Genomic DNA, 27,177 nt, shown 5'->3' on the forward strand with positions numbered 1-27,177 from the left:
TATATGACACCTTTTTACTTGGATTTATTCATTTTCTGGGAGCACAATAAAATGACTAAATAAATTAGAAATATTAAAGATAGTTTTAGCAGCATACACAGAAGTACATGGTTAATATTTACTTTAAGGAAAGCAGGTTATAATGAAGCTGAAATGTAATTTTGCCATGAATTTTGAGAAGCAGATTTTGAGCTATTTTAAAATTCTTATCACTTAGCTGTAGAATCAGATACTAAATGTAAATTTTTTTACAAAGCACCGTTAGTATCTTATTTGAAAGAAAACATTTTCATAAACTGTTTTGCACCAAGTTCTTTTTAAATATGTTTGCACCATATTTAAAAGTTTGCACCTTTAAAAAGTTCTCTTTAAATATCTTAAAAGAGTAATCTTTTAGAAACTCACCTCTTATTTCTCTCTTCCAGCCAGGGTCTAAGTATGAATTTTTTTTCCCCCTCAATCAGTCTTTCATCCAACAGCAAATGAGACTGCTTTCCAAATTTTTTTATAGACACAGTATTTTTAAAAGACAGTTTATGTGAATTTCTCACATTGCTTTAGGCTGAGATTAATTTGATATTTTCTTCTGAAATCTGTAATTTCAGTTACAAATACCAAGAAAACAAAAGTGCTTTGTGAATTTTCTGGCAAATATAGCTTACCCTCAGTTTCATTTCTAGAGAACACAATTGACTATAAAAATCTTCTCAGAATTCTCATTTTTGCTCCAAAAATATTAGTTTAACCTCAACGGATACCTGCTCTCTTAAGAAAGCCATGCTCCCATGGAAGAGTGTCTGTTCAAAGTGATAAGAAGGGATCTGTGTGAGTTGGCAGTGGGTTGCGACCCTCCCTAGGGCCTCCTAGGGATTGAGCTGGAAAGTAATGATAGCAAGTTTGAGAGAATTTTCCCCTTAGACATGTAAACTCCTGGGTTTACCAAAAAGAATTATAGGACAGAAGTAAAACAAAATAGAATAGTTACATCCAAGAAAAATCTGAGAAGAAACATTTAAAACGTGCAAGACACACTGTACTTGAAATGTACATGACAGATCATTTCTGCAAGGGCCACCTAAACGTCCCCAAGCTCTACTACTCAGGAATCTTATTTCCAGGCACAGTGTCCTGGAGCATTTGCAATTTTTCAATTGGGACTCTCAGTATTTTACTTTAAAAATAGTCTAAAGTCAGAAACTGAAATAGTAATCTATTTTTCAACCCCTAAATCGTTCTTTGGTTAATATACCATTCAGCACTTCTGAACAAAGGGATTCTTAATGTTGGCTGTGGTTCAGGCACATCCTAAACTTATTAAGAGAAAAATAAGTTATTCGCAAAAGAAAAAAAATTGTATCTATCATCCGATTGGAAAAAAGATCTATTTTCCCACTCATGCTGAATTATGTATTAAATCAGTTTAAATTTTATTTTGGACCATTAATCTGTAATTTAAAATAGTTGTCAAAATAAATGGATGTTTCTATTGTATGTCAAGCTATTTACTAGAAAAATAATTCAATGGGTAGAACACATAAAATAAAGTTTCCCTTGTGTGATTGCTTACAAATGGAGACATGTTGTACTCTTTGCAAAATCTACATGTTACATTTTAATAACATAACCACTGATAATAAAATACTTTCATTAATACAAAAACAAATGCTGTTATCTTAAATCACAACTATCTTTCTCCTGCTACTTTTACCATATAAGAAATCTTTCTGTGACTAGATTTTAACAGTAAATTTCTAGAATATTTTAAAGCCCACACGAAAGGGAAAAAAATGGTTTATGGAATTTTCTTTAAAGAACTGCATATTGTATTTCACAAATAAAGCAAAAGCAAATAAGAAAAATGCAGAGCAACATTACAATTCATAAGTATTAAGAATTCAGTGATATCCATTTCTAGGATCCACTCTGAGGATACCACTAGGTCCTAATGACCCATTATACATGAAACTTTGGCCCATGGTCCTGCAGGTGACAAACCCAGCAAGACCACATTCTACAAGGTACTACTAAGCTTCATTTGTCCTTACCATAGCTGACTGCCATCAAACTGCCATCCAAAACTGCTTTAGGGAAACAGTTCCTCCGCAATCTTTTCAACAGACTCCCTGTTTTAACATCCACCTGTGTTACTGCAGAACAGTCTGACCCAGATTGAGCCATGGAGCAAATAATAACACTAACTGCAACTCCAGACAGAAAAAAATAGAAGTTCATTTTCCAGACTCTTCTGGGAATACAGAGCATGTCTGCTGAAACTGAATCCAAGAGTTCAATGATATTGTAGACTCAAGTATTTCTTTATATTCCATGTAATGGCTTTTCCGTTCTTGGGGTTTTATAACACACTACTGAGCCATGATTTAGAAAGTGAGGGAAATTCTCTCTCTTTCCCTCCCTCCCCACCTTCTCTCTCTAAAGTTGAATTATAGAAAAATTATAGTTGCAAAGTAAAAGTCTAACAGGAAGCCACAAGAGTAGTGCTCTTATTGAGTAATACCACTGCAATTTGTCAGTTTATGCTGATTTTCTTTATTTTGGGGAAACATTGTTTTTTTAGGGCATTAAAGCTGAACTTAGTCCCTTTGGGTTTTTTTTTTTTTTTTTTTTTTTTGCCAGGGAATGACCTACTCTACAATCTGCCCTAAGAAAGCCTGAGGATTCCATCCTCCGTCATTTTCTACTGTTTCATCTTTTCCTGGCAAGGACTGACACGCTCTTTTGTTGATACCACCATTACATTACACAATGCCTTCTCTTTTTTTATGCAGGGGCTACCAAATCCTCATCAGTTCTATACAGCTTCCACATCACATTATTCTGAAAGCGGAGATGCTAACAGTTCTCTTCAGTGTAACTCACTAGATAGGCCAAATGGGTTTGCTTCCATTTGGTGTACAGTCTAGAATAACAAAGATTACCTAAAAGAAACAAGGCTTAAACTGTATCTAAGACTACAGAGGGAAATAGTCAAACACCTGAGAAAAAGATCTGATTTTTCCCTGATGTTAAAAATCTTACTGTAAAAATAATGTACTTGGTTCTATAAATGGTGTTCATCATTGAATTGTTAGTACAGACATGCAGATATTTCCTCTAAACAAACACAGGTGTCAGGAAGCTTAAATATATAAATAGAGTCACTCCATATTTTTGTGTAAGCTTGATTTAAAGTCTTAAAAACTAATGTTAAGGATCAACAGAACAGGGCCAGGACTAAGGTGCAGTTCATTCCCGGTTCTGCATTTGGTTAGGGCAATCCTTGGTCCACAGCTGCAAGCAGAGTGCCCTCCATTAAGTCCTGCTTTATGGCAGTGCATTATAAATTGGAGATGGCACATTGAAATAGTGGTCTTGAAAGAAGGTAGGATCCACAACAAGAAAGGGAGGACCTCATAGAGAGAGGGGAGGCAAGAAGCCAAGAATCACAAATGTTTTTTTTTCTTTGCAAGAAATAATACTCTTCCATACACTTTTATCCCACACTCCCCAACATGAGATGAATGTTCCCGCCTATTCACCTGAATACATCTCTGTTGAAATTAGAAGTAAAACACACGTTAATTTTGCTGACTTAAAACAAACAAGGTGTGGTTGTGAGCATTGAAGAGCGCATTGATATTAGCCTCCAACAACTTCAGAGAAGCTGAGAACTAGTATTTATCCAGGACCCACTATATGCCAGGGCTGTGATGTTATCTCAGTTGAATCCCATAACAGCCCCTGGCTGTGTGGTGGTGTGCATTACCACATTATGTTAGCAATGGGGAAGTTAGGGCCCCCAAAAGGTGAATAACTTGCTCAAGGTCACACCGTCTAGAACACGAAAGATAGGATTGTAACCTAGGTCTGTTCAACTTCAAAGCCCACATTCCATCTCAAACCTTCATCCTCATGAGAGATTTATGGAATGGGATTTTACTCTGAAATCTAATAACTTTAATAATACTTTGTTTTTAAGTTTTGTTATGCTCTCTTTCTCTTTTTAAATTTGTAGTCCAAATTGTCCCTTTCCTTTCATCAAAATGAAACTTTAACTTCTATGATACATTATAGGATTCTCAGTAATGGGAAATCATCACCAAACCGAAAAAGAACACCAATAAAATATTATATATTTTAAAACTGAATATATTCAGGAGGGATACATACAAAACATATTGTACTTTACACATTATAAAGAGCAAGCTGAAAAAAATTATGTTACATTCTTTTATGGTAGTTTTCTTATTCTTACATTTAAAAAGTATATCAAAGCTTTAAAATAACATGTTCATTTATAAAGGAGATATTTATGGCTCAAAGAGAAATTATGAAAATTAGAATATATTTAATAAAAATAAAACCTTCATTTGAAACATATAAGAACAAACACACATTATATTCCCTTAAAAGAGTTTAGACTTTCCTAGTTGAGTTTTTGTTTTTGGTGTCTGTGTCCTCTTTAATGTTTCCATTTCCTCTGCACATATTTCTCAGTTATGGACAGGAAGTTTTCTTCCGTATTTTCCCAAGTAGAAAGCCTTAACTGCACACTGACTTTCCCATTGTCCCAGTATTAAAGTTCTGTGCAAAGTTTTAATTACTAACTTAACAAAGATGAGACATTTTAAACTTTAATACATTTTGCCCTTTTTACAGACCATGTAGAATGAAGCCTCAGTATGCCTGAGAAATCTCTTAGCAACTGGGAGTGGAGCTGGCCAACAATGGATGATTCATTGATGTAGCTTGAGTGTGCAGGAATGTCTGCCAAAAGGTCTGAATAAACTCACATTGCTAGACACTATGTAAAATGTACTCTGACCTCTTTTAAAACTCTATCAGAGCAGAAAGTTAAACTTGCAGCTTTCCAGCAATTCACTGGCATCTGGAAATACTCTTGAATTATATCTTGCTTTCGTTACAATCGATAGACTTTCTTAGATGATCATTTTCATCTAATTAGACCATAGCTGCTATTAATTAGAGATCTCTTGCCACTTTTTAAGCGTTGAAAATAATGGTTGCTGATGCAATTTAAATCTCAAAGAGGCTTTTTGAAATCTGAAACTGAAAGAATTGATTGCTAGTTTTTGTAATATTGATTCAAGGATTATGCAAGATTACCCTAAGTAATAATTTGCATATTTAAAGTTGATAAATATTATGCAACTGATACCTAGTATCTGTCAGTGTATGCATATATATGCAGGAATTATACCAGAACAACCTATCTTATGTTTATATAAAATTCAAAGGAGTTCAGTTCTTCTGCTTACATCTGTCATTTGTCTCCCCAAAAACCTTTTTAGGGGTATTATTTCTCCTACTGGAAGCTGGAAGATGATGAACATGGAATTTCTGTAGTTTGCTTGAGTTCATATCTATTTACAGGGAGGTCCAGGTCTACAATACAGATTTTGTAGTTTAAAATTGGGTATTAGATCCATTGTATTACTTCACCAATCACAACTTCAGCAGCAATAATAAAAAGAATTCATGAAACCAAATCCTTTCTGCACAGTGTCAGACAAAACATACTTCTCATTTTTTTTTGCTCTTATTAAACACAGGCACAGAACAAGGAATCTTCTGCCTTGGAAGAACTCTCGTTTTGGCTGCTTTACTTCAATCTTCCTCTTTCGCCTCCATCTCCTCTCTTTTCTCACACCTTTTTTGCATAAAATATTGAAACAATAAAGATTAACTAAGTGATCCTTCCTCTACTTCTAGTCTTTCTCTCAGAGGTAACCACAGTTATCAATAGGAGTATTCTCTTTAATAGTACTTTCTGGGTATCTACACAATTACATAAATACATATAAATATATAATTTAGATTGTGGGTTTTTTGTTTACTATATTGTCATATTGTCCTACAAGTTGCTTTTTTAAAAAAAACACTTCTTGGAAATGTTACCATATACATGCACATATAAATCTACTTCATTTAAAAATTGTGAAAGAATACTTCATAATATGTACCTTGCTTTCTGAAATGCAGTACATTACACACATCCCCTAAATATGCAGCTGTCCTTCCAGCATAAGTTAAATGGGCAAACAGAATGAAACAGAAATACATGAAAAAGTACAAATAAGTGAGGATATTTAGTTTAATTTTTTACTTCACTGATGACAATTCCTCATATCTAAGAGAAGCAGAAGCCATGAGTGGGCTTGGTACACTGGACAATTTGGACCAACTAGTAAAAACCGAGTGGTAAAGTGGAAAGGATGGGGATCTTGAAAGAAAGGGACATGTCAAATCAAGGATCACACATGTACAGACAGCTTTATGGGGAAAAAGTGAATAAGACACACATGGTCCCTAGCCCTCAGGGAGCTAACGGCCCAGCTCTAAGTACCCTCCAACTTTATCTCCTCTTCTCCATTCCCATAATCATTGTGGGTGAGACTCAGCATTTCTGGTATAAACTTGCAGGAGCCCATAAGTGGTTTCCCAAAGCCCAGTGGTTTGATCCATACAAAGATATCCCCAAACATCAAGATCTGATGACATCACTGCCATGATGAAACAATTTTATAATTTTCCATTCAACTACAATACAGGACAAAGAATAATCATCTCACCTTGGCATTTTGTAACCTCTCAATTTTTTCTGTCACTTTAAGTTCTAGTCACATCAAATGCCTACTGTTCTGTAGAGATCTGTTACACCTCTATGCTTTATCACATATGGCCTAAAATACCCTTCATCCTTCTCCACCTGAAATTCCTATCATTATTTTAGACCCAGTGCAAATACCGCCTCTTCTGTGAAAGACCACTTAACTCCAACAGCAGGTATTTACTTCTTTGCTCCCAAAGCAGTTTGCATTCACCTCTATAATGGCATTTCATGCTGAAACAGCATCATCTGTAATGCATATACCAGCTTTCAACATGGTTTACAGGAAAAGCTACTTGTTGGTTAAAACTAATTTCAAGGGTCCTATGCTAAAGTTTTTATAAAAGCGTAAGCTATCAGTCATGAGTCATTGCTCCACTAGTCTTCATCCCTACCTGAGTAGTTGGGCTTAAAGTTAACCAGGCAGATCCAATGCCTACTGTAATCACAACAATTGTCCTTATGTAAATAATAATGGAGATTATGGAAAAAGTAGACCTGAAGAAATTTCCTTAAATATTAATATTTATCTCATTTAAAGAAAAGGGAAAATGAGATTAATATTGAATATTTTTAGGTTTAGGTACTAGATATGATTTCATCCTGATTACATTTTAAAGATAATTTTGCAGTGGTAAACATGACCTAGTTCCGAGAATATTTTGATTTTCAATTGTACTTAACTTTATTTCATAAGTAATTAAGTCTTTGCTTCTCTGATGGAACACCAAAGCAAGAAAATCAATGAGAAAAATCCCCTTGCTTCTGGTGTAACACTCGGGGAATGTGGACCAATGAGGAGCAGGCACTCTGCTGAGGGAGGGAGACTGTCAGCATCGAAAGGGTGATGGGGCTTTGTAGGTGGAATAGCTCATCCATGGGGCTGAGGTGAGTCTCAAGACCCAACTCTACACAGATTCTGTGACTGAGTGCCTGGCAGAGGCCCAGACCAGCCAGTACTTCTCTAACCCACAAGCCATCACAGCTTCACAAAAACCACCGCAGGGCACGTGGAAATATTCAGACACTATCATCCATGAAACAGACCAACAGTCTGACAAAGAGGCAGGATTCTACGGAATAGCAATAAATTGTTATGATTGTCTGAATTGAATGTTTCAGTTTTTCAGAACAAAATTGTTGCCTAAAGAAAGGTAGGTTTGACTTTTTCATTGTTTCGGCATGATTTTAAAAATAGTTACCTTCACAAAGTAGTTAGAGGAGCTAGAACAAATAATTGTTTAAATTAAGAATCTGGAACCACTGCAATAAGTAGCTTAGAATAAGATTTTAAAAACAAACTACACGGGCTAATGTCAAGTAGGACAAAGAGAAGACTTGATGTACCTGGGAAAACTATTAGAAAGATAACAGACGTGCCTTTAAGTAGGATGCTCCTTGGCCTGACAAAGTAAATGTCAGCTCTGATGGGGGGGACTGATGCTGTGTTGATTGTTACACTGTGCTGTCACTGCGTCTTTCATTTCTGGATTCCAGCCTTAGCAAAATGGCTTCTCAGTGTACATCTGTCTAGATTCAGATGCCAGGGCAGCAGACAATTAATTCTATTGGGCTCTAAAAATAAAGACTGTGAAAGAGACATCTGTAGTTCCTGATAGCTGCCTTGATGGCAACTGCTGAGCCGTCTGAGGGTAAACGTTCTGTTTCCCTAACATTCTGAGGCTCCCCGTGGAGACTGCTGCTGAGGATTCCTTAGAAGTATTCTAGTCATGCTGGCTTCCACTCTGAAAGGGAGGCATCTTAAAACTTGAGAGAGATCAGCTGACACCTCTCTCTCAGAACAGTAGAGGCCAATCAATAGCTGGAAAAGGAATTAGAAGGGATGAAAGCAGAACGTCTATCCTACCCAGGCCTAGAGAAATTTTCTGCACTGATATTATCAGGACTTCCTTCTAAATTATCCCGCCAATGTAGAATTTATGTGTAGAATGTAGGGGAGAATTGGAATGATTTTTAAATTCCTGCATTTACCAATTTCCAAGCCTAGTGCCAGTGGTAGCAAATAGAATATATATTTTAAATTAATTTAAAAAATTTTAAGGCCTGGGAAGGCCTCCCATTTACTGTTAACCATCTCTGTAATTGAACTCTACCTGACAACAGTTTGTTGAGAGTGGAGTTTACCATGTACATTTGATGATCTAATGTTATTTGTTAAATGATACACATAAACAAGAGGATAATCAGTCTGCTGTTAGAAAACACTGAATTTCACCTTTTAGGAACTTCTACCAATTGTTTCCCCTCTTAATAAGCCACACTGTTCCCTTCACTCAGGGCAAGAGTTTACAGTCTTTTGACATTAATGCCTCTGTGCATTTGCTTAGTCATTTCACCCATCTAAAAAAGTCTTCCCCTTTCTTCACTATTAATTGGTGAGATGTAGCTCAAAAGTACCCCTTTGGTGCTCTCCTAATCTCATCTCTTCCTACCCTCATCATATTAAGGCATCTGTTGATCCCTCTGCCATCAGCTGGAGGGTGACAAGGGGGATGGAGGGGAATTTCTCACCATTCTTGGGAAAGCACAAAGTTGGTTCCCTAGGAAATGATGAAGCTGCCTCAGGAAGAGTACACATAGTGAATGTGCACAAAACAACTTGAGGGAAGATTACTTTGTTAATGTGTTCTGGAATATAAGGCTGGTGTAAATTATAAAATAACTTCATCATTGTGAATACTTTGGTAGAAGAATTAATAAAATTAAAGAATTTTTTAAAAATTTAGAGTATTACATAATAGAACCAACATACCACCTTGCTACATGACTATTACTACTACTGAGCTACAGTTATTTTTGATGGGATCAGGGAAACTTAGTGCCCTTTAAACAACTGAACTAAATCTCAAATAACCAGGATGTAAAGGAAATTTACTTATAGTTTTACCATATAAGGACACTGGATCCCAATCTTGTGAACCTGTGTCTTTGCACATATTTTCTGCAGCTGCTGATACACTTCAGAGCCAAGCTGAGCTTTGAAAGTTTGGATTCCTGTGTGTTGTGATAATCAGCTGGGGTTTGGAAATGCCTTCAAAAGTCTAATGCTCTGGCACTTGAACAAGGCTTCTGAAAAAACAATTTAACATCTGGAATCAAGTATTTTGTGGAAGTCCAAGACCAACAGAGCAAAGAACATTTCTTTCAGAAACAGTTAAAATGTGGCACTTCCCTCTCCTTCATCAAATAAATGGGCTTATCTTATAAGGATTCTGAGGTGGTTTAACATAAGCAAAATACAGAATAGAAGCAAGGTGGAGAAAACTGGATGCTCTTGCTGTTTATCACTGAAAATCTTCCCCAAATATGCTTATTTTTTCATATCATTTTCTCTTCCAAAACTCAATTTAAAAGGACAAAGAACACTAAGTCCAGCCTCCTTCATTTAGCCTTTCTAAGAGACTGCTGAGTATGAGTAAAGTATCTAGAATTCATCTTTTACCCTACATGCTTCAAAAGAGTGCAAAGACAGTGAGTAATTATGTGTATTTCTTAAGTCTCTCACAGCCAGATTAACTCAGATCAAATGCAAGAAGTCGTTATTTGTACTGAATGTTTAATAATTGTCTACAGAGTTTCAGATACTGTTTAAAACAACATATTAAAATGTGTTCCCTACTAAAATGATAGTAGATGACATCTACTGAGTACTTATGTGTCAGGCACTGTGCATTTAACTTCCAAAATAATTATTTCCCTTTTCTTCTTATGATGAGCAACTAGCACAATGGTGCAGTGAAACTGACATAGAAACAAATAGAGCAATGAAATAGAAGGGAGAACCCAGAAACAGACCCATACTTATACATGGGGGCATGACCCATGGAAAAGAGGTCATTGTAGATGAGTAGGTAAAGGAGAGATCATTCAATAATGATGTCAGATGGGTTAGTTCTCCATATGAGAGAAAAAATAAAAAGAAAGAAATTGGATCCCTTCTTCATACAAAACATAAGAATACATTTCAAATGGAAGTAAGGTCTTAAATTTGAAAGATAAAACTCTAAAGCTTTTAAAAGACTATGTAAAAAAAGTATCTGACCACAATAAAATGAAGAGCTTGTGTTCACAGGAAAAAAAAAACTATAGAGTAAAAAGGCAAGCCACAAACTTGGAGATATTTGCAAAACATATAACCAACAGAAGATGTTTCCAAAACATAAAAAGAATTCCTTTGAAAAGGGAAAACAACTCAGTGGAAAAATGGGCAATTGATAGGTACAGATATTTCAAAGAGGTGGAAGAGAAACCCAAAGAGTGCTTGGTATAGGAAAGGAACTCAAACAGTATTTGTTGACTGAATGAAAACACAAATTGTCCACAAACATATGAAAAGATATTCAATCTTACTAGTAATCAGGGAAATAAAAATGAATATCACAATGGGACACTATTTCATACTCAGTACACTGGAAAAATTAAAATCAAGTAATATCAAATGTTGGAGGAAATGTGATGCAATGGGCGCATTCATCCATTGCTTGCAGAAACATAAGAACAATCCCTCTAGAAAACATTTTGGTATTACTTAAGATTATGTATACCTTATAACCCAGATCTACTACTAAGTATCTACCTAAGAGAATTTCTTAAACATAGACATGTTTGAGACTATCAACTGCAGGATTGCTCATTATAATAGCAAAAAATGATAAACAACTCAAATGTAAATCAGCAGTGAAATGAATGAATAAATTGGATATATTCAGACACTAGAGTACAGTAAACTATAATGTTAAGCAAAAGAAGTCACACAAAAAATATAAAGTATGATTCTATTTATGTCAAGTTCAAAAATAGACAAAACTGAACACTATTATTTTGGAGAAAAATATGTGGGTGGTTAAATTATAAAGAAAAACAAGGGAATCTGTCAACATAAAATTCAGATGAGTAGTTACTTCCGTGGGGAGGACTGTGAGGAGAGGTGTCCAAGGGCCTTCTGAATTTTGATTTCTTAATCTGTGTAATACTCAAGTGTGAATTTTATTATTTTTCTTTAAGCTAATTAGTTATGTTTATAACATATGTGCTTTATAACACTTCTGAATGTATAATGTGTTTTTCAATAATTTAAAAAGTCATATGTGAGCTGCATTTTAAATAAATCAAATTCTACCTGAATCCTACCATAGGAATTATCTACTTAAATAAATTATATCATGAAAGCCTTAGTAAAACAAATAAAACAATTCCTAAGTCAATCTTCATTGCTAGGAATACTTCTGAGTTTTGAGTTTGCTTATATGAGGACATACTTACACAAAATTTACTTCAAGTCATGAAGAAACAATACATCTTTGAATTTTTTACTTTAAGAAAGTCACTGTTGTTATCATAGTCTTTTTGTGACTGTGATTTTGATTTCCTTCTACAAATAGTACCTGATTAGTTTGATTATCTGTAGGGAAATGCTCATAGTAATAACATTCCAAAATGATATTAAGTTTAAAAATAGAAACCTCTAATTACTGGAAAAAAAAAAAAGAGTTTAGTGTGGTCAGACCTGGAGTGGATCAGACAGTTTAACCAGTGTTTTTAACCAATGTTCTCTCAGTAGCTTTTACTAGGTAGTGTTCCTACATCAAACTCTATGTAAGAAAACACAGTATTTTATATTCCAGAAGACAATTTTTATAGATGAAACTCACCAACTCACAAAATGATCAAATTACCAGGTGAAAAAAATCTGATTTTAGTGAAGGGACTCTGTCTGCACTTGGAGGTGAAATCTGAGGCCTCCATAGCCAAGCTGACAGGGCTGGAAGGCTGTGTGGAGCATGCTGCCAGAACTGACTGTGGCCAAAGACAGCTGCCTCCTGGCAGGCTGGGTCAGTCCTCTGCCAGGCAGGTGAGAGCGGAGGAGAGGGAAGCCCTGCCTGTGGTCAAGGGCCCCATTCACAGAGAGGCAAGTGGGCTCAAAAGGCTTGTGTTCTAGGAATTTTGGTCCCCATCCCTCCCATCATGTCAAACTCATTCCCAACATTACCACCCTCTGAGCTTCCAAATACTGACTGGTGCTTTTCTCAAGGTAGGGTCCCTGATCACTCTCACAGCTTAGTAGACTGAGAAGTCCAATCATATTTTCTGAGAATTTAAGCCAACTCTTTACCAACCTACTCCTCTTTATCAACCTTCACATATACAAAACACTCCCTGTAATAGGTAGCATCTTTCTGCAGAATTATCAGACACAAATAAAACAAAACAATCTATCATCTACACCCCCAAATGACACCTATTTAACTTATGTGCACTATAAAAGCCTTACTCTGGTGAATTGAAGAACAAATTTAAGATGTCAACTGCAATGTGTGAAGAATAATTGCAGAATACTCTTAAGTGCAAAACAAAAATAAAAAGTCATGTCATGCTGAAATTCATTAAAAGATGGTCTTAAACAATGTCTTAGAAATTTAACTATTAAGTATATTTACATGCCACATACCATTCTACTAATGATCACAAATAATGGTTGCCTTGCGGAAAGACTGAAGGAAATGGTGGCAGAAGATAAGCTTTCAAAGAGTTTGATTAGGAGGGGCATCATGACCAACTCTACAGAGCTTTTTTGAAAACACTAGGTAAGAGGCTGAAATAGCAGCTTCATCTCTTTGAACCTCATTTGTTATTAAGCTTACTGCTGCTGCAGGCAGATAAGATCCAACACCAAATACAAAAACACACATTTGATTCAGCAAGAGCCTTATCTCAGCAACTGGACCGACTCTGTTCAAAAAATTGGCCTGAGTAAAGCACTTTCCTTTTGCCTAAACAATTTAGCGTCTCCCTTCTGAGTGGAAAAAAGTGAAAGCATGAAAGGTTAATTTTTCTTCTGTCCCATTAAAATAAGAGACCACTTAAACAAGAAATTTATGAAGTTTCTTAAAAAACAAATTTCTTTTTGTATGATTTTCATTACATAATTTGACACATCTGGGGTTTATAATTTATAGGAACAGAAAGTGAAAGACCCTTAGTTGGGTCTGGAATGGGGGAACTTTATGATCTAAAATTTGGTGGAACACAATTCATGGGCCAAATATTGGGGGAAGATCTCACATTTCATAGGGTTTTAATATTTCATTTCCTTATTTCAGTTAAATGCCTGAGTTTTCAGAGTAGTCAACAAAGGTGTCTAAGTTTCCAGTTCTCACTCAAGCAGCCCGGAAAATGTACCATTTCTTCAGATGCTGGAAAACACATTCTCTGCTCAGAAATGCTACTGCTTACACTTTCAACACAACTCCCACAGTCCCTGGGCCTTCCTGGCCCTTCTGGGTTGGTTCCTGGGTCAGGTGGTTGAAGCACTGGGGTTGCCATCTGTGCCATGCTGCGCTTCTTACCCCACAACCGAAGTCAGAGGTGAGTAAATGGAGCACAGATCACAGGTCAGGACGGAAGAAGCCAGCCAGACCTTGATTGCCTGGCTGACAGTGTTGGTCAGGTTTCTCCCCTATGAAGTTACTCGCCCCACTCTTTCCACACAGTACCTTTGGAAGGAAGTGCAGCCACACTTAAGATGTGGGAAGTTTTATTCTGTCTCCTTGAGGGTGGAATCTCTACATAAGTTTGCAATTCTTCTGCTTGGGACATTTGCCTTTTCTCCCACATGTATTTATCCAGTCATTTATTTATACCAGTATGGACTCAAGGACATTCATTTTATACTTTGGGTTTTAATCCAATAGTTTATACTTTATTTACTTTTTAAATTCACTTTATTTACTTTGTTGCTCAAGTTGTTCCACATTCAGCCACTGAGAGCTCTTTCAACAGGCTCTTGTATCCATTTGACATACTCCATCATTGTGTGTGCCTTTTAAAGTACTTCCTTACTGTTTGGCGCTGTAAGATGCTCCAGGCTCATCTTGGGTTATTTCCTGATCTAGTCTTAAAATGCTATTTCTCCATGGAGTCTCGGTTCCTTTTATTGGAAAATGGTGTCAGACACCAAGACCTGGGTGCTGGATGTGCACGTCGCTGCTGGGGTGTTGTTATTTCTAGGTCTTCTCAGCTGATAGAGCAAGAAATGCATTTGCATCAATTAACCCATGTATATACACATATCCATAAGTATTTATATATGTAACCACCTGTATTTATATTAAGCTAAGTAAGAATTCATACTGATGTCTCTAGTTCTATTCTGTTACCATAGGGATCATTCTAGCTTTTTTTGCTCATCAGTAAACTCTCACTCCAACAGTGAGAATCCTAACTTCCACCATCTGCCAACCATTACTTAAATGTTCAGTTCCAGTACATCTGCAGAGCAATGTCAGAATCATTAACCCATACCTATCTCCAAGGGAAACAATTTTATCAACTACAGCATAAGGCCTTTGTACCATTTCTTTTGCTTTTAATCTTATGGATACTACTCATTTCCAAAGTTACACATATCATTAGCTTCAATGAGGTTGTTTCATATCTTGTAATGTAGTTAGATTGTTTTTAATCACTTTCTGCTTCCATGCTGGGACTCCAAACTTCCTAAATGACTTTTTAAAAAGTCTGCATACATTGAAGTTTACTGCTTGTGTTGTAATGGGTTTTGACAAATGCATAGTGTCATGTATCTATAATTACAGTATCATACAGAACAGTTTCACTGCTCCACAAAATCCCCTGTGTTTCATGTATTCAACACTTCTTCTCTCTTCTTGACCCCCTGGCAACCACTGATGTTTTCACTGTCATTAAAATTTTGCCTTTTCCAGAATGTCATGTAATAGGAATAATAATATGCAGCTTTCAGACCAGCTTTTTTCACTTACCAGTATGGCATTTAAGATTCATCCATGTCTTTTCATGGCTTTATAGTTCATTTCTTCTTATTGCTGATTAACAGTTCTTTATAAGGATGTATCATATAAAGGTCTGTTCATCTATGTTAGGGCATTTTGGTTGCTTCTGGTTTGGGGGATTATGAATAAACCTGCTATAAAGATTCATATGCAGTTTTTGTGAGGACATAGTTTTCAAGTCAGTTGGACAAATACATACCTAGGAGCATGCTTGCTGCATTACATTGTAAACATATATTTAGCTTTGAAAGAAACTGCCCAAATGGCCGTGCCATTTTACATTCCTATTAGCAATAAATGAGTGTTTCTCTTGTTTTGTATCCTTTCTAGCAATTCAGTGTCTTGGATTTTAGCCTTTCTAATAACAGGTGGGTAATGGTATCTCATTTTAATTTTAACTTGCAGTTCCTTAACGACAAATGACGTTGAGTTCCTTTTCACACATTTATTTGTCAACTGTGTATCTTCTTTACTGTTGAGTCTGTTTAGACCTTTTGCCCACTTTTTAATTGCATAGTTTGTTTTCTTATTGTTAATGGGTTTTAAGAATTCTTTGTACATTTTGGACATCAGTTCTTTGTTAAGTATGTGTTTTGCAAATATTTTCTCCCATCTGTGACTTATCCCTCATTCTCTTAACAGTTTCTTTCACAAAGCAGAAATTTCAAATTCTATTTAAGTGTATTTATCAAATTTTTCTCTCATGGATCATGCTTTTGGCATTGTATTTAAAAACTTGTTGCCAAATCCAAGATCACTTATCTTTTCTCCCATATTTTCTTCAAAAAGTTTTATAGTTTTACATTTTCCATTTCATCTATGATCCATTTTGAGTTAATGTTTATGAAAAGTGTAAGGTCTATGCTAGGTTCAGTTTTTTGCTTATGGACATCCATTTGGTCCAGCACAATCTATTGAAAAGTTTATCCTTTATTAATGGTGCTGTGAACTGAATTGTCTCCCCAAAATTCATATGTTGAAGTCCTATCCCCCAATTGGTAGTATTTGGAGTTTTAGATGAAGTCATTGAGAGTAGAGCCCTCATAATGTGATTAATGCCCTCATAAGAAGAGACACCTAAGACCTTGCTCTTTCCTTCCACATGCATTCTCCGAGGAAAGGGCATGTGAGCATGCAGTGAGAAGGTGGCCATCTGCAAGTCAGGAAGAGAGCCCTCTCTAGAACTTAACCATACAGAATCCTGATCTCAGATTTACAGCATCCAGAGCTGTGAGAAGATACATTTCTATTGTTTAAGCCACCTAATCTTTGATATTGTATAATGGCAGTTCAAGCAGACTAAGACAAATTACTTTTGCTCTTTTGTAAAAAATCAGTTGACTATTTTTATTTGTGTGGACCTATTTCTGGGTTTCCCAGTCAGCTGTATTGATCTATGTGTCTATTCATTCATAAATACTATACTGTGTTGTTTACTGTAGCTTTATAGTTGGTCTTGAAATTAGTTGAAATGAGTCCTCCAACTTTGTTCTTATTCAGTATTCTGTTGGCTAGTATAGGTATCTTCTTTTCTCTAAGTTTTTTGGAATGAATTTTTATCTATAAAATGACTTGCTGGGATATTTATTGGGAGTGCATAAAATGTTAGGTCAAGTAGGGAATGATTAAGATCTTAACAGTACTGAGTCTCCCAACCCGTGAATGTGGGATCTCTCATTTAGGTCTTCTATGATATTTTTCATCAGAATTTTATAGTTTTCCACATATAGGTCCTGTATTTATTTTGTTAGATTTATGTGTAAGTTTTTGTTCCTTCCTTTCATTTTTTCTTTCTTTTTTGGTGCTATTGCAAATTGCATTGTTTTTTTTGTTGTTGTTTGATTCAAATTCAAACTGTCCATTGCTGGTATTTAAGCAAATTAGCTTTTGTGTGTTAACATTGAGCCTTGAGACTTTGCTATACTTTATTAGTTGCAGAGTTTGGGGTTGGCTTGTTGTTGGTTTTTAGTCAATTCTTTGGGATTTTCCTATGCAGATAATTATGTCATTTGCAAAGAAAGGACAGTTTTAATTTTCCTTACCAATCTATATATTTTTTATTTCCTTTTCTTGTCTTACTGCTCTAGCTAGGACATTAAGTACACTGTTGAATAGCAGAGGCAAGAGAGAACATCTTTGCCTTGTTCCCAATCATTGGGGGAAAACATCTTTGTTGTCACCATTCAGTATGTGTCAGATGCAGGGTTTTTTGTACATGTTCTTTATTAAGTTGAGGAGGTTCCTCTGTATTCCTAGTTTTTGTTGAGAGTTTTTATCATGATTGAGTGTTGGATTTTGTCCAGTGCCTTTGCTGCATGTATTGATATGATCATATGTTTTTCCTTTCATAGCCTGTTAATGTGGTAGATTATACTGAGTGATATTCAAAGTCTGAATCATCCTTGCATACCTGAAATAAATGTCACACAGTTTTGGTGTATAATTCTTTTTATATATTGCTGGATTCAATTGGCATATTTTGTTGGGGATTTTTGTATCTATGTTCATAAGAGATATTGGCCTGTAGTTTTCCTTTCTTGTAATGTCTTTACCTGGTTTTGGTATTAGGGTAATAATGTCCTCATAGAATGATTTAGGAAGTGTTTCCTCTGCTTCTATTTTCTGGAACAGATTATGGAGAATTGGTGTTATTTCTTCCTTAAATGTTGGGTAGAATTCACCAATGAACCAACTGGGCCTGGTGCTTTTGTTTTGCTCTGTTTTCAAAGGTTATTAATAACACTGGGATCAAGATGGTAAAGAGACTATGAGACTAATGAGACTAGAGTGTAGTATAGTTTATGCAACCTAGCACACCCATATTTTTCTGTACAAATAAGAACTATGTTGATATCTATCAACACATGATACATGTATAGATATAAGTATAGAAAAGATCTTAGTAGATGCAGATATATAGTCTAGTGAGCATTTTTTTAATCCATCATTTTTTTTCTTTCCTTAGCCAGCATCATCATATTATCAAATGTAAAAATGAGTGCCATTAACTCCTTCCTTTTTAGTTCTCATGGGTGTATTAGAAAATACAAGTCAATTTTTCTGAGTTCCTGAAAGACTACCTAAAGGAAATTTCTAAACTTTAAAATTTTCAAAAATATTTCTATATTTTTCAAATTTTATCCAATAAATATGTATTAGTTTTATAATTAGAACAAAAATGCAAAATGAAGAGGAATCTATCTTTGATATTCCTTTCTAATTTCTCCATGTAAAACAAGAAGCAAGAATAAACATACAGGAAAGAGGTAAGAATTGTGTTAGTTATACTAAAAATAATGAAAAATACTATGGTCATCAGTCTGTCATCACAGGCTGTTCGTAGGACAGAATATACTTTTTCCCAAACCTTTATTTAGGCTCTGCTAAGAAGCTTTGAATATTTCAATGATTGAAATCATACAATATCATTTTTAAATTAAGCATTTCTTTACAGTTCATTTCCAGTTGAGCTGTTATGTCATATTAACTACTGGATAAGTTATGTATTACATTTCACATTGCAATTCTTTCATTTGAACCCCAAATTTTACTTTGTGATTGTATGTTTTAGATTTGTACTTTTCAAAGGCAATCCACCACTTCTTGTCCTATTTTTGTTCTAGATTTTCACTGGTACATCTTGATAAGCTAGCAAATTTCTGATAACTCAGTTGCTTCCTCTCCTCCTCTCCCACCTCAAGCATCTATGGTTTATCACACCATCTCTCAGACATTTATATTTCTATGAGAGATAAATTAGAGCTAGATTTTTCTCATTTGTTATGAATGCCTTGGCCAACACAAATGTAAAACATCACACATCTAATTAGAGAATGTATTCTTAAGCAGAAGTACCAGAATACCCAGTTAAACAACTGTTTTCTAAAGCTGATCACAATACCATCAATATATAGGATTATATATCAAGTCTGTGATTTTATATCAATTAAATGTTTCTTTGCAAGAACCTAAATCCAAGAATAAGAAAAGTTGTCATGATTTTCCAAGGTAGTTAAAAACTTCCCTCCAAAACACATACACTTAGTTGGGTTGGTGGATTATTTTTTTCTTTCATACAAGGATACCTATGGTCTTAAAGGATTCTGGATTAGGCTGTCTAAATTCAAATCTTACATTACCTTTAGCTAAGTGATCTTGGTCAAGCACCTTTGTTTAATTACTCTGTTCCTCAGTTTCTCTATCTGAAAAGCAGAGATTCATTCATTCAAAACATTCAGAAAAAATTTTTTGGCTCATTCAAAAAAAATTTATGGAGTATCCATTTTGTATTAGGCACTATTCTAACTGCTGGAGATATAGCAGTAAAAAAACAAAACAAAACAAAAAATACTGTCCTAGTGCATCTTACATTACATTTATCACTAGTAGGGATAATTTCTCCACCTCCCACATAGGACTATTGTGAGAATTAAACCTACGCACATAAAGAAGCATTTAGAACAGTTTCTGGTACACAGTGAGAACTCATTAAATGTTAGCTTCCACTACCACCATCACCATCACCATCAGAAGATAATTAATTTTCATAAAAAGCTCTCCCTTTATATTTTTTCCATTCCTTGTCTCCTTGGAACCCAGAATAAGAGATCGATTACTGGTGTCCTATGCAACACCACTGAGACTCAATTTCCTCATTTGTAAAATGGTGATAATATTTGCCCTCGCCACTCCATAGTGTTGCTATATAAATCATTGAAAACATTCATATGAAAGTGCTGTGTAAACTATGAAATGCTACACAGATTTAAAAAGTCATGCAGCACCTCACATAAGTCTTTGCACTCGAAACCCCTCAATACATGTTTAGTGAATTAAATGTTAATTTATTGCCTAGGCAATTGCATAGCCACTGTTTAAGCAGTTCCAAAAAATACCTGAGATTCAAGACACTAACCTCCTGTAAGTAAGTAACTAGCTACCAGTTTACTCAAACAGCTTCTGCTAGTTGGCTATCAATAAATTACTTGAGACCTCAAAGGTGTTGAAAAACATTACATTTTTTTTGCACACCCTCTAGGGCTGAAACTTCTAAACCTCCTTATTACCTTATGGATATCTTAGTTCAAGTTCCCTATTTTACAGTGGAGGCAAATAAGGCTCAGAGAAATTAAGTAATTTCCTCAGGACCACAGGTAGGTAGTGTCAGCATCAGTTTCCATTTAATATTTAACCAAAGACAGGCATGTGCTAAGTGCATTCACATATAAAATAAAATACAGGTCTCTGATTCTCATTTAAGCACTACATAGTTCCACAGTGTAAAGACCTCATCATTCTTGTGGTTCTGTTTTTGTTTTTCAAAAAAGTGGAAGAGGCAATGGTAAACAAGTAAGAGAAGAGGGCATTCTGTATTATGGCATGTTGAAAAATCTGTTCATTTTCTGAAAAATTTTATGCTCCAGATTTCTAGCTGTCAAGGAGCCTGCTCAGAATAAACAAGCTGGTTATGGAACTTTGTTTGTGGTTTTTATTCCAACTGGTTCATATGCTAACTTGGATTCAAGTGAAACTTGTACAGCTGTAAGATCTCTATATAGAAAAGGCAAGTGCAAAATGTTTGTGTCTTGCCAGTCCATGCAGGGCCAGCTCAAATGGACAGGCTGGAATCTTCATCCATCTCCTTACATGATCGTTAAACTGGGCATGCCTACATGACTACTGTCAACTGCTCTTGGAAAACAAACAAATAAACATGGTGAAGATATCTTGTTTCTCCCTAAGGATGTGACAGAAGTAAGAGTGAGGAAAAGTGGAAGGGATAGAAAAGATCATACCAGGAGTGCATATTTGAGTTTTTCTTTTTTCTTTTTTGTACCTTTCCCACCTCATAAACATTTATGTGTTTCCTAATGAACTGTCCCCCCAAATGTTCTAGGAGAGGCAAGGGGTAGGAAAGGCTCTAGTCCTTTAGGTGTTATATGTCTCTTCAAGTACTGAATCTGAACACAAAGGAGAAAAGTGTAATTTGAGGTACTGAGGCTCAACCCTTACATTCATGGCAACAACCCATACCCCAGTCTTTTTGGTTATGGAAGGTGATAGACCGTTGTGACAATTAGGTGGTAACCAGCTGAGTCTCAGCTAACTGCTGTGAAGTTGCTTATCTATATTAAGAATCCAGGTAGTCTGTGTCACCCAGTCCCCTTCAAGTTACTGTCTTCCCATACTTGTTAGCATCAAGGCTCAGGGGAGGGGTATTACTGCATGTGAAGAGGTTTGCTGGGAAACAAATGCTACTCAAGAAAGATAAGGTTGTTGCAGGTCAGAAAGAATATCTGAGAAGGCAGTGGCAACAGTCTGTTCCCCACCAACTTCCTGCAGCAAACTCAAGACAAGCAGTCCCAGCCACATAAACAGCCAGCAGCTTGGCCGTTTACTCCTGCCAGCCTAAACAGCAAAGAAAGAGGTGCTTTATTCAGGATGATCAAGCATTTTAGCCCCAGAGGTTCAGGGCTCTGCTGGGCTACAGTTTTCTACTGAAGGCTTTTCCTACTGAGTGTGTATGAAAAAAGATGAGAATTTATGGCCACAGGGCTAGAAATAGCAACACAGGAAAGTAAAACAGGCAAAGACGGCAACTGCTGAAGTCCAGAGCTATAGATAAGGAGCTTAGGAACCTGCGGAGGGCTGTGGGATAAGAGATGTGGGAGTCCTGCTAGGGAGTGCTAGGACAGGTCTGCAGAGCAGGGTCCTGGGCAAACCTCACCTTCCCTGTCTGATAGCGAGAAGACAAAAGTTCCAGGGACTGAAGTGGACTAGGCTATCCCTTAAGCTAGACCCCTCCTCCTGTGTCTCCTAACCAGGAAACATTTCTTCTTTCTCCTTCCCTTCATTTTTTAAACAAAACATTGTGATAGTGTAAAACATATATGGCTTCCCTTGTGCAGTAACACATCTGACCCTAGTTAGGCACCTCATGATCTGTTACTGAGTGAGCCATATGCCTCCATCCTGACAACGCTGATGCTTGAATGCATAAGCTATGGCTGTCTTCCTTACACTTATTTACAGCCTCATAAAATGAGTGGAGGTATTAAGCTAGGTGAGCTGACTAGCCTCAAAGTGTCCCTCCATTTCTCACACATGAGGTTGCTTTGGGAATCAAAATATGTATTTTACTTACAACCTCAGGTGCTTCATCTGTACTAACATCCCCAGTGGGTACTAGTTAACAGAGTTAACTCAAATGTGGTGAGCATTATAGTGAAATATTTAGTTCATCCCTAAGTAAAATAAGAGGCATTTCTGAAAGAAATGTGAGGTGGGTTTGCAGAGTTAGAAAGCCTTTGAAAAGACTGTGGGGAATACAGTCCCACTGTTAAGGTCCATGTCCTTCTATGTCCCCTCTTAGACTGTGACTCATGGAGGGCAGAGGTCTCACACTGTTCAGTAGTCTTGAGCTGAATTAGCTTGAATTAACTAGATTGAGCAGCACCAAACAGGGAGCTCCTGGAGAGCATGCCTTCTCCATCTCCCATTTTCCTTTCCCCATGGGCTAGCACATGCATGGCATAAAGCAGGCCCTGAGCTAACCTATGCTACATCAGTGAAAAGGCTCCCCAACATCCCTCCCAAAGCTAGGATTCCAAGATGTTTTTAAGCAACACTAGAGCACAGAGATAATACAAATTCTGTTGCTATAGATGCTTCTAAATATAGTCAAATAAATTTTATTTCTGTTCAGATTATTCACAGCCAGGTTTTATTTCCAGTGAATTCCCCACTGCCTGGAATGATGAAAGAACACCATATCCCTTAATGGCACAATTGAATTGTACTCAGGAAATGTGGTTATTTCTATATTATTGTAAGTCAAACATAATTAAGAATGAGAATCTTTCCTGGAAAGTATCATATGAAACACTCCAGAAACAAATATGAATGAATTTTAGTTAGTTGATGATTTGGTGTATCTACTCCACCTTCTATTAGTTAATTCAAATTTTTGTATTTAAAGCATTTACAAAACCAACAGCATTTTTAACTTTTCATTCTGGTATTTCAGCATCTTGAAAGCATAGTGTGGTGAAAGCAAATTAGGGGTATGAATTGATCAAGACTTGGACTGGCTTCCACAAACCAAAACCAACAAAACAAAACAACACTCCAGACCTTATAATGCTCCATTTAATTTTGGCTTAAACTTATTGGTTCAGAGAAGATGACTCTAAACTGTGGAATCCACTGTGTGACACTGACATTTACACCCTGTGATACCAATCCATTTCCAAAACTGATTTGGGGCCAGGCTGTATGTGTGTGTGTATATATATATATATATATATACACACACACACACACACACACACACATATACACACATACACACACACATATACACAGTATTCATTTTGTTTTTATTTTAAGGTCCTGTATGGGTGAGGACCAAGCTGAGGTGCCAGGAAGAGTTGTAATTAGGAGCTAAAACATCAAAGATCCAGCAAGGCACCCGAGCTGCTAGACCCAGAGGAAGGTAGAAGCCAGGGACTAGATGAGTTTGAGCTTGGCTGGTGGGAGGAGGAGGGGCTTACTTCTTCATCTCTGCATATGAAATCCAGCTCCCATCAGTGATTTCTGGAAAATGCATCATGTATTTGGTTGACATCTATAGAGATTCCTGTCCTCAGTGCTAAACAATGATGACAACTGCAATAACACACACCCAGCACATAAACTGAGAAGATCCTTAGAATTTTCTGGAGAAGGCTAAATAATACACAAACTTGTAAGGAATTTTACAGCTACTATTGTCAATCCAACAACCAGGCAAACAAATAATATACATAAAACTTGTACTAAATTCTTAAGCTGGAAAAAAAACTGAGCAGATTTTTTTGAAATCTCATGCTTCCATTTTTTACACCATTCTTTCATAAGAACATAATTAAAACCATCCATGTTCTTTCATAACAACGTCAACAAGCTAACAACCATGCAATTCAATCTAGATGCCTTCTTTGTAGTCCAAGCTATGTTAATTAAAAATCAGTTGAAGGGATAATATTAGGGTGTAAAATGTAGTCAAAGGGATCATTTTTCCCATTACGATTCTTTTCCATTTTACTGTTACACAATTCCTCCACCCCCATCCTAATAGCACATAAAAGTTACTTGTTTTTCTTTTCCCTTACAGTTTATTACTTAGTTTTTACATTTAACATTCTGGTTCATCTAGAGTTTATTTTGATGTGTCATATGATACTCCAGTTTTTAAAAATAATCAATTGGCCAGCCCCACTGATCTGTGATGCTTCTCATCACAGTTATTGAATTCTTATTTATACTCAAGTCTGGTCCTAGATATCTTTTATGTTTCATTAATTTTTATGTCTGCTCTTGCACTAGTACCACTTGAACTATTGTATAATATTATATTATATTATGTTTTACTATCTTATAATGAGGGAAATTCTCTAACACAATCCCTCCTTCAAAAATGTTCTTGGCTATTTTCAACCACTTATTCTTGAATTCATACAAATTATAACTCACTTGTCAAGGCAAAAAAGTCCTTCCAGGATCTGACTGAAATAATATTAGTTATGTAATATGAAATAATATTAATATTAAAGACTACTAAATATATAAATTAACTTAGAAAAACTAAAATCCTCAAAATATATAGTGAGATTTACTTATCACCCAGAAACATACCCTTTTATCTTTTTCTTGTTTTATTTCTCTAAGTAAAGTTGTGTAATTTTCCTTATGTGGGTCCTAGCTGTCTTCCTATTAGTCTTAACAGTTCTACACTTGATTTTCTAGTACGCAAAGAAAACCATGTAGTTATCTCAATGGCTTCAGAAAAACCTACTGAAAACACTTAATACCTATTCATGAAATTTATGAAAACTCTCAGCAAACTAATAATAGAAGGAAACTTTCTCAATCTGACAAAAACACAAAGTACCACATCACTCAAGATGAAACTGATCATTTGAATAGTCCATAACTATTAAGGAAATTGAAATGATAATTTCTAAAACTTCAAAAATGAACTGTCTTTGCCCAAATGATATCACTTTAGAATTCTACCAAATGTTCAAAGAAGATTTATAAACCAATTTTACATGATTTCTTCCAGAAAACTGAAGACAGAACATTTCCAATTAATTTTAAGGTAGTATTATCCTAATACCAAAATCAGAAAAAGCACATGCACACACAAAAAGAAAAATACAGAGCAATATCCCTCATAAATAGAGACACAAAGATTCATGATGACATATTACCAAATGGAATTCAGAAATACATAAAAAGAATTATACACCATAACCAAGTTGGCCGGTTCAATAGTCCAATAATAAATCAACATAATCTACCATATTAAAAGGTTAAAGAAGAAAAGTCATATGACCCTATCTACTAATGCATAAAAAGTATTTTAAAAAATTCAACCCCCACTTATGATAAAAACACTCAAAAATATAAGAACAGATGGAACTTCCTCAGCTTGATAAAGGTTACCTTTAAAAACCTCACAGATGACACTATACTTATCAGTGAAAACTGAATGCTTTCTTCCTTAGATCAGAAACAAAGGATATTCCCTGTCACTTCTCACTCTTATTCAACATAGTACTATGAATTTTTCAAGTTTTCATTTCTCTAGGATGAATACACACACACACAAAGCTAGAGGAAATAAAACTACCCTAAAAAATAAATAAATGCTCAGTTCATCCCAGATGCTATCATTTCTGCTAAGTCTTCCTGGATCTGCTATTTTAGACAGAGGTCCCCACTCCGCTGCACTCAGTTTTTCTCTCATAGTTCTCGTCACTATTATCGAGGTCCATTTATCCTTGTTTCCACCCCCAAGCACAGCACACTGTGGTGTAGTACTTAGCAGATTGACCTCACATAGGTTTTTTTATCATAACAGTTGGCTGGATGACAGCACAAGCTGAAGTCAAAAGGGAATTGTCATCAGAACCTCAGCTCTCATGAACTTTTGTAAAGAAAACTCATCTCATCTTATTGTCACCAACTTTAGAATCATCTAACAAGGCTCTGAATCCTGGCCTTCACTGCTTCTATATGGGTACCAATCTGGGAGTTTCTACTCCTTTTCTTCCTTCAGCAACCTGTGTGTGAGGTGGAAGAAGCACCCTTTATCCTCCAGGTTCCTAACTTTTAAAGGCATTTCTTGTTTAGTATTTTTTTGTAATAGAATTGCTCTTTCAATTTCTTATCATCTTATTGAACTCTACACAAATCCACACCAGGCTCACTCATAAAAAAGTCCAATTAACACAGGGCAGTGGGAGGCAGCCTGGGTCCTTCCTCCACAGTCTGCATCCAGGGCTGACCATCAATTCCAGTGCTTCCCATGAGTTCAATTCAATTACAAACAGGTATTATGTGGCAACACATTGTCACTGAGCCCTATGAGGCTTATTTGACCTTCATGCACACAGAAACTCTATAAGCTCTCAAACTTCTACTTAGATTCTTTTCTTACTATACATGTTACCTCCCAGTGCATGAGAGAGATTTATATCACAGCAATAACACTGGAAAGAAAGAAAATCCTCTAGCAACTGGGAATTTCCTGCCTTTTGATAAGGTAGTGGGAGGGGTTAAAAGGATGGAGAACAATGGTTATGCTAGGGTATTAGGCTAAAAACAAGGCCTGGGGAATCAGAAAGCCCATTTAGAACTGAGTTTTCACCATATACTAGTGTGAAATCTTGG

The 27,177-nt window shown here is 35.9% G+C and overlaps 1 protein-coding gene across 5 annotated transcripts in view; it reads right to left on the reverse strand.

The window, feature by feature from the left end:
- DDAH1 (dimethylarginine dimethylaminohydrolase 1) overlaps positions 1-27,177 on the reverse strand; it is a 213,366-nt gene that overhangs the window by 66,080 nt on the left and 120,109 nt on the right. Inside the window, exon 1 of one of the 5 annotated variants that reach the window (XM_057500386.1) lies at positions 2,046-2,191. The exons of the other annotated variants lie outside the window; for them this stretch is intronic. Within the exon in view, the coding sequence (XP_057356369.1) occupies positions 2,046-2,048 (3 nt within the window). The 5' untranslated portion in view covers positions 2,049-2,191. Of the gene's footprint in view, positions 1-2,045; positions 2,192-27,177 lie in introns of those variants that run through there. 5 annotated transcript variants of the gene reach the window in all.

Source organism: Manis pentadactyla, chromosome 4 (genome assembly GCF_030020395.1).
Source record: "Manis pentadactyla isolate mManPen7 chromosome 4, mManPen7.hap1, whole genome shotgun sequence".
Classification (NCBI taxonomy): domain Eukaryota; kingdom Metazoa; phylum Chordata; class Mammalia; order Pholidota; family Manidae; genus Manis; species Manis pentadactyla.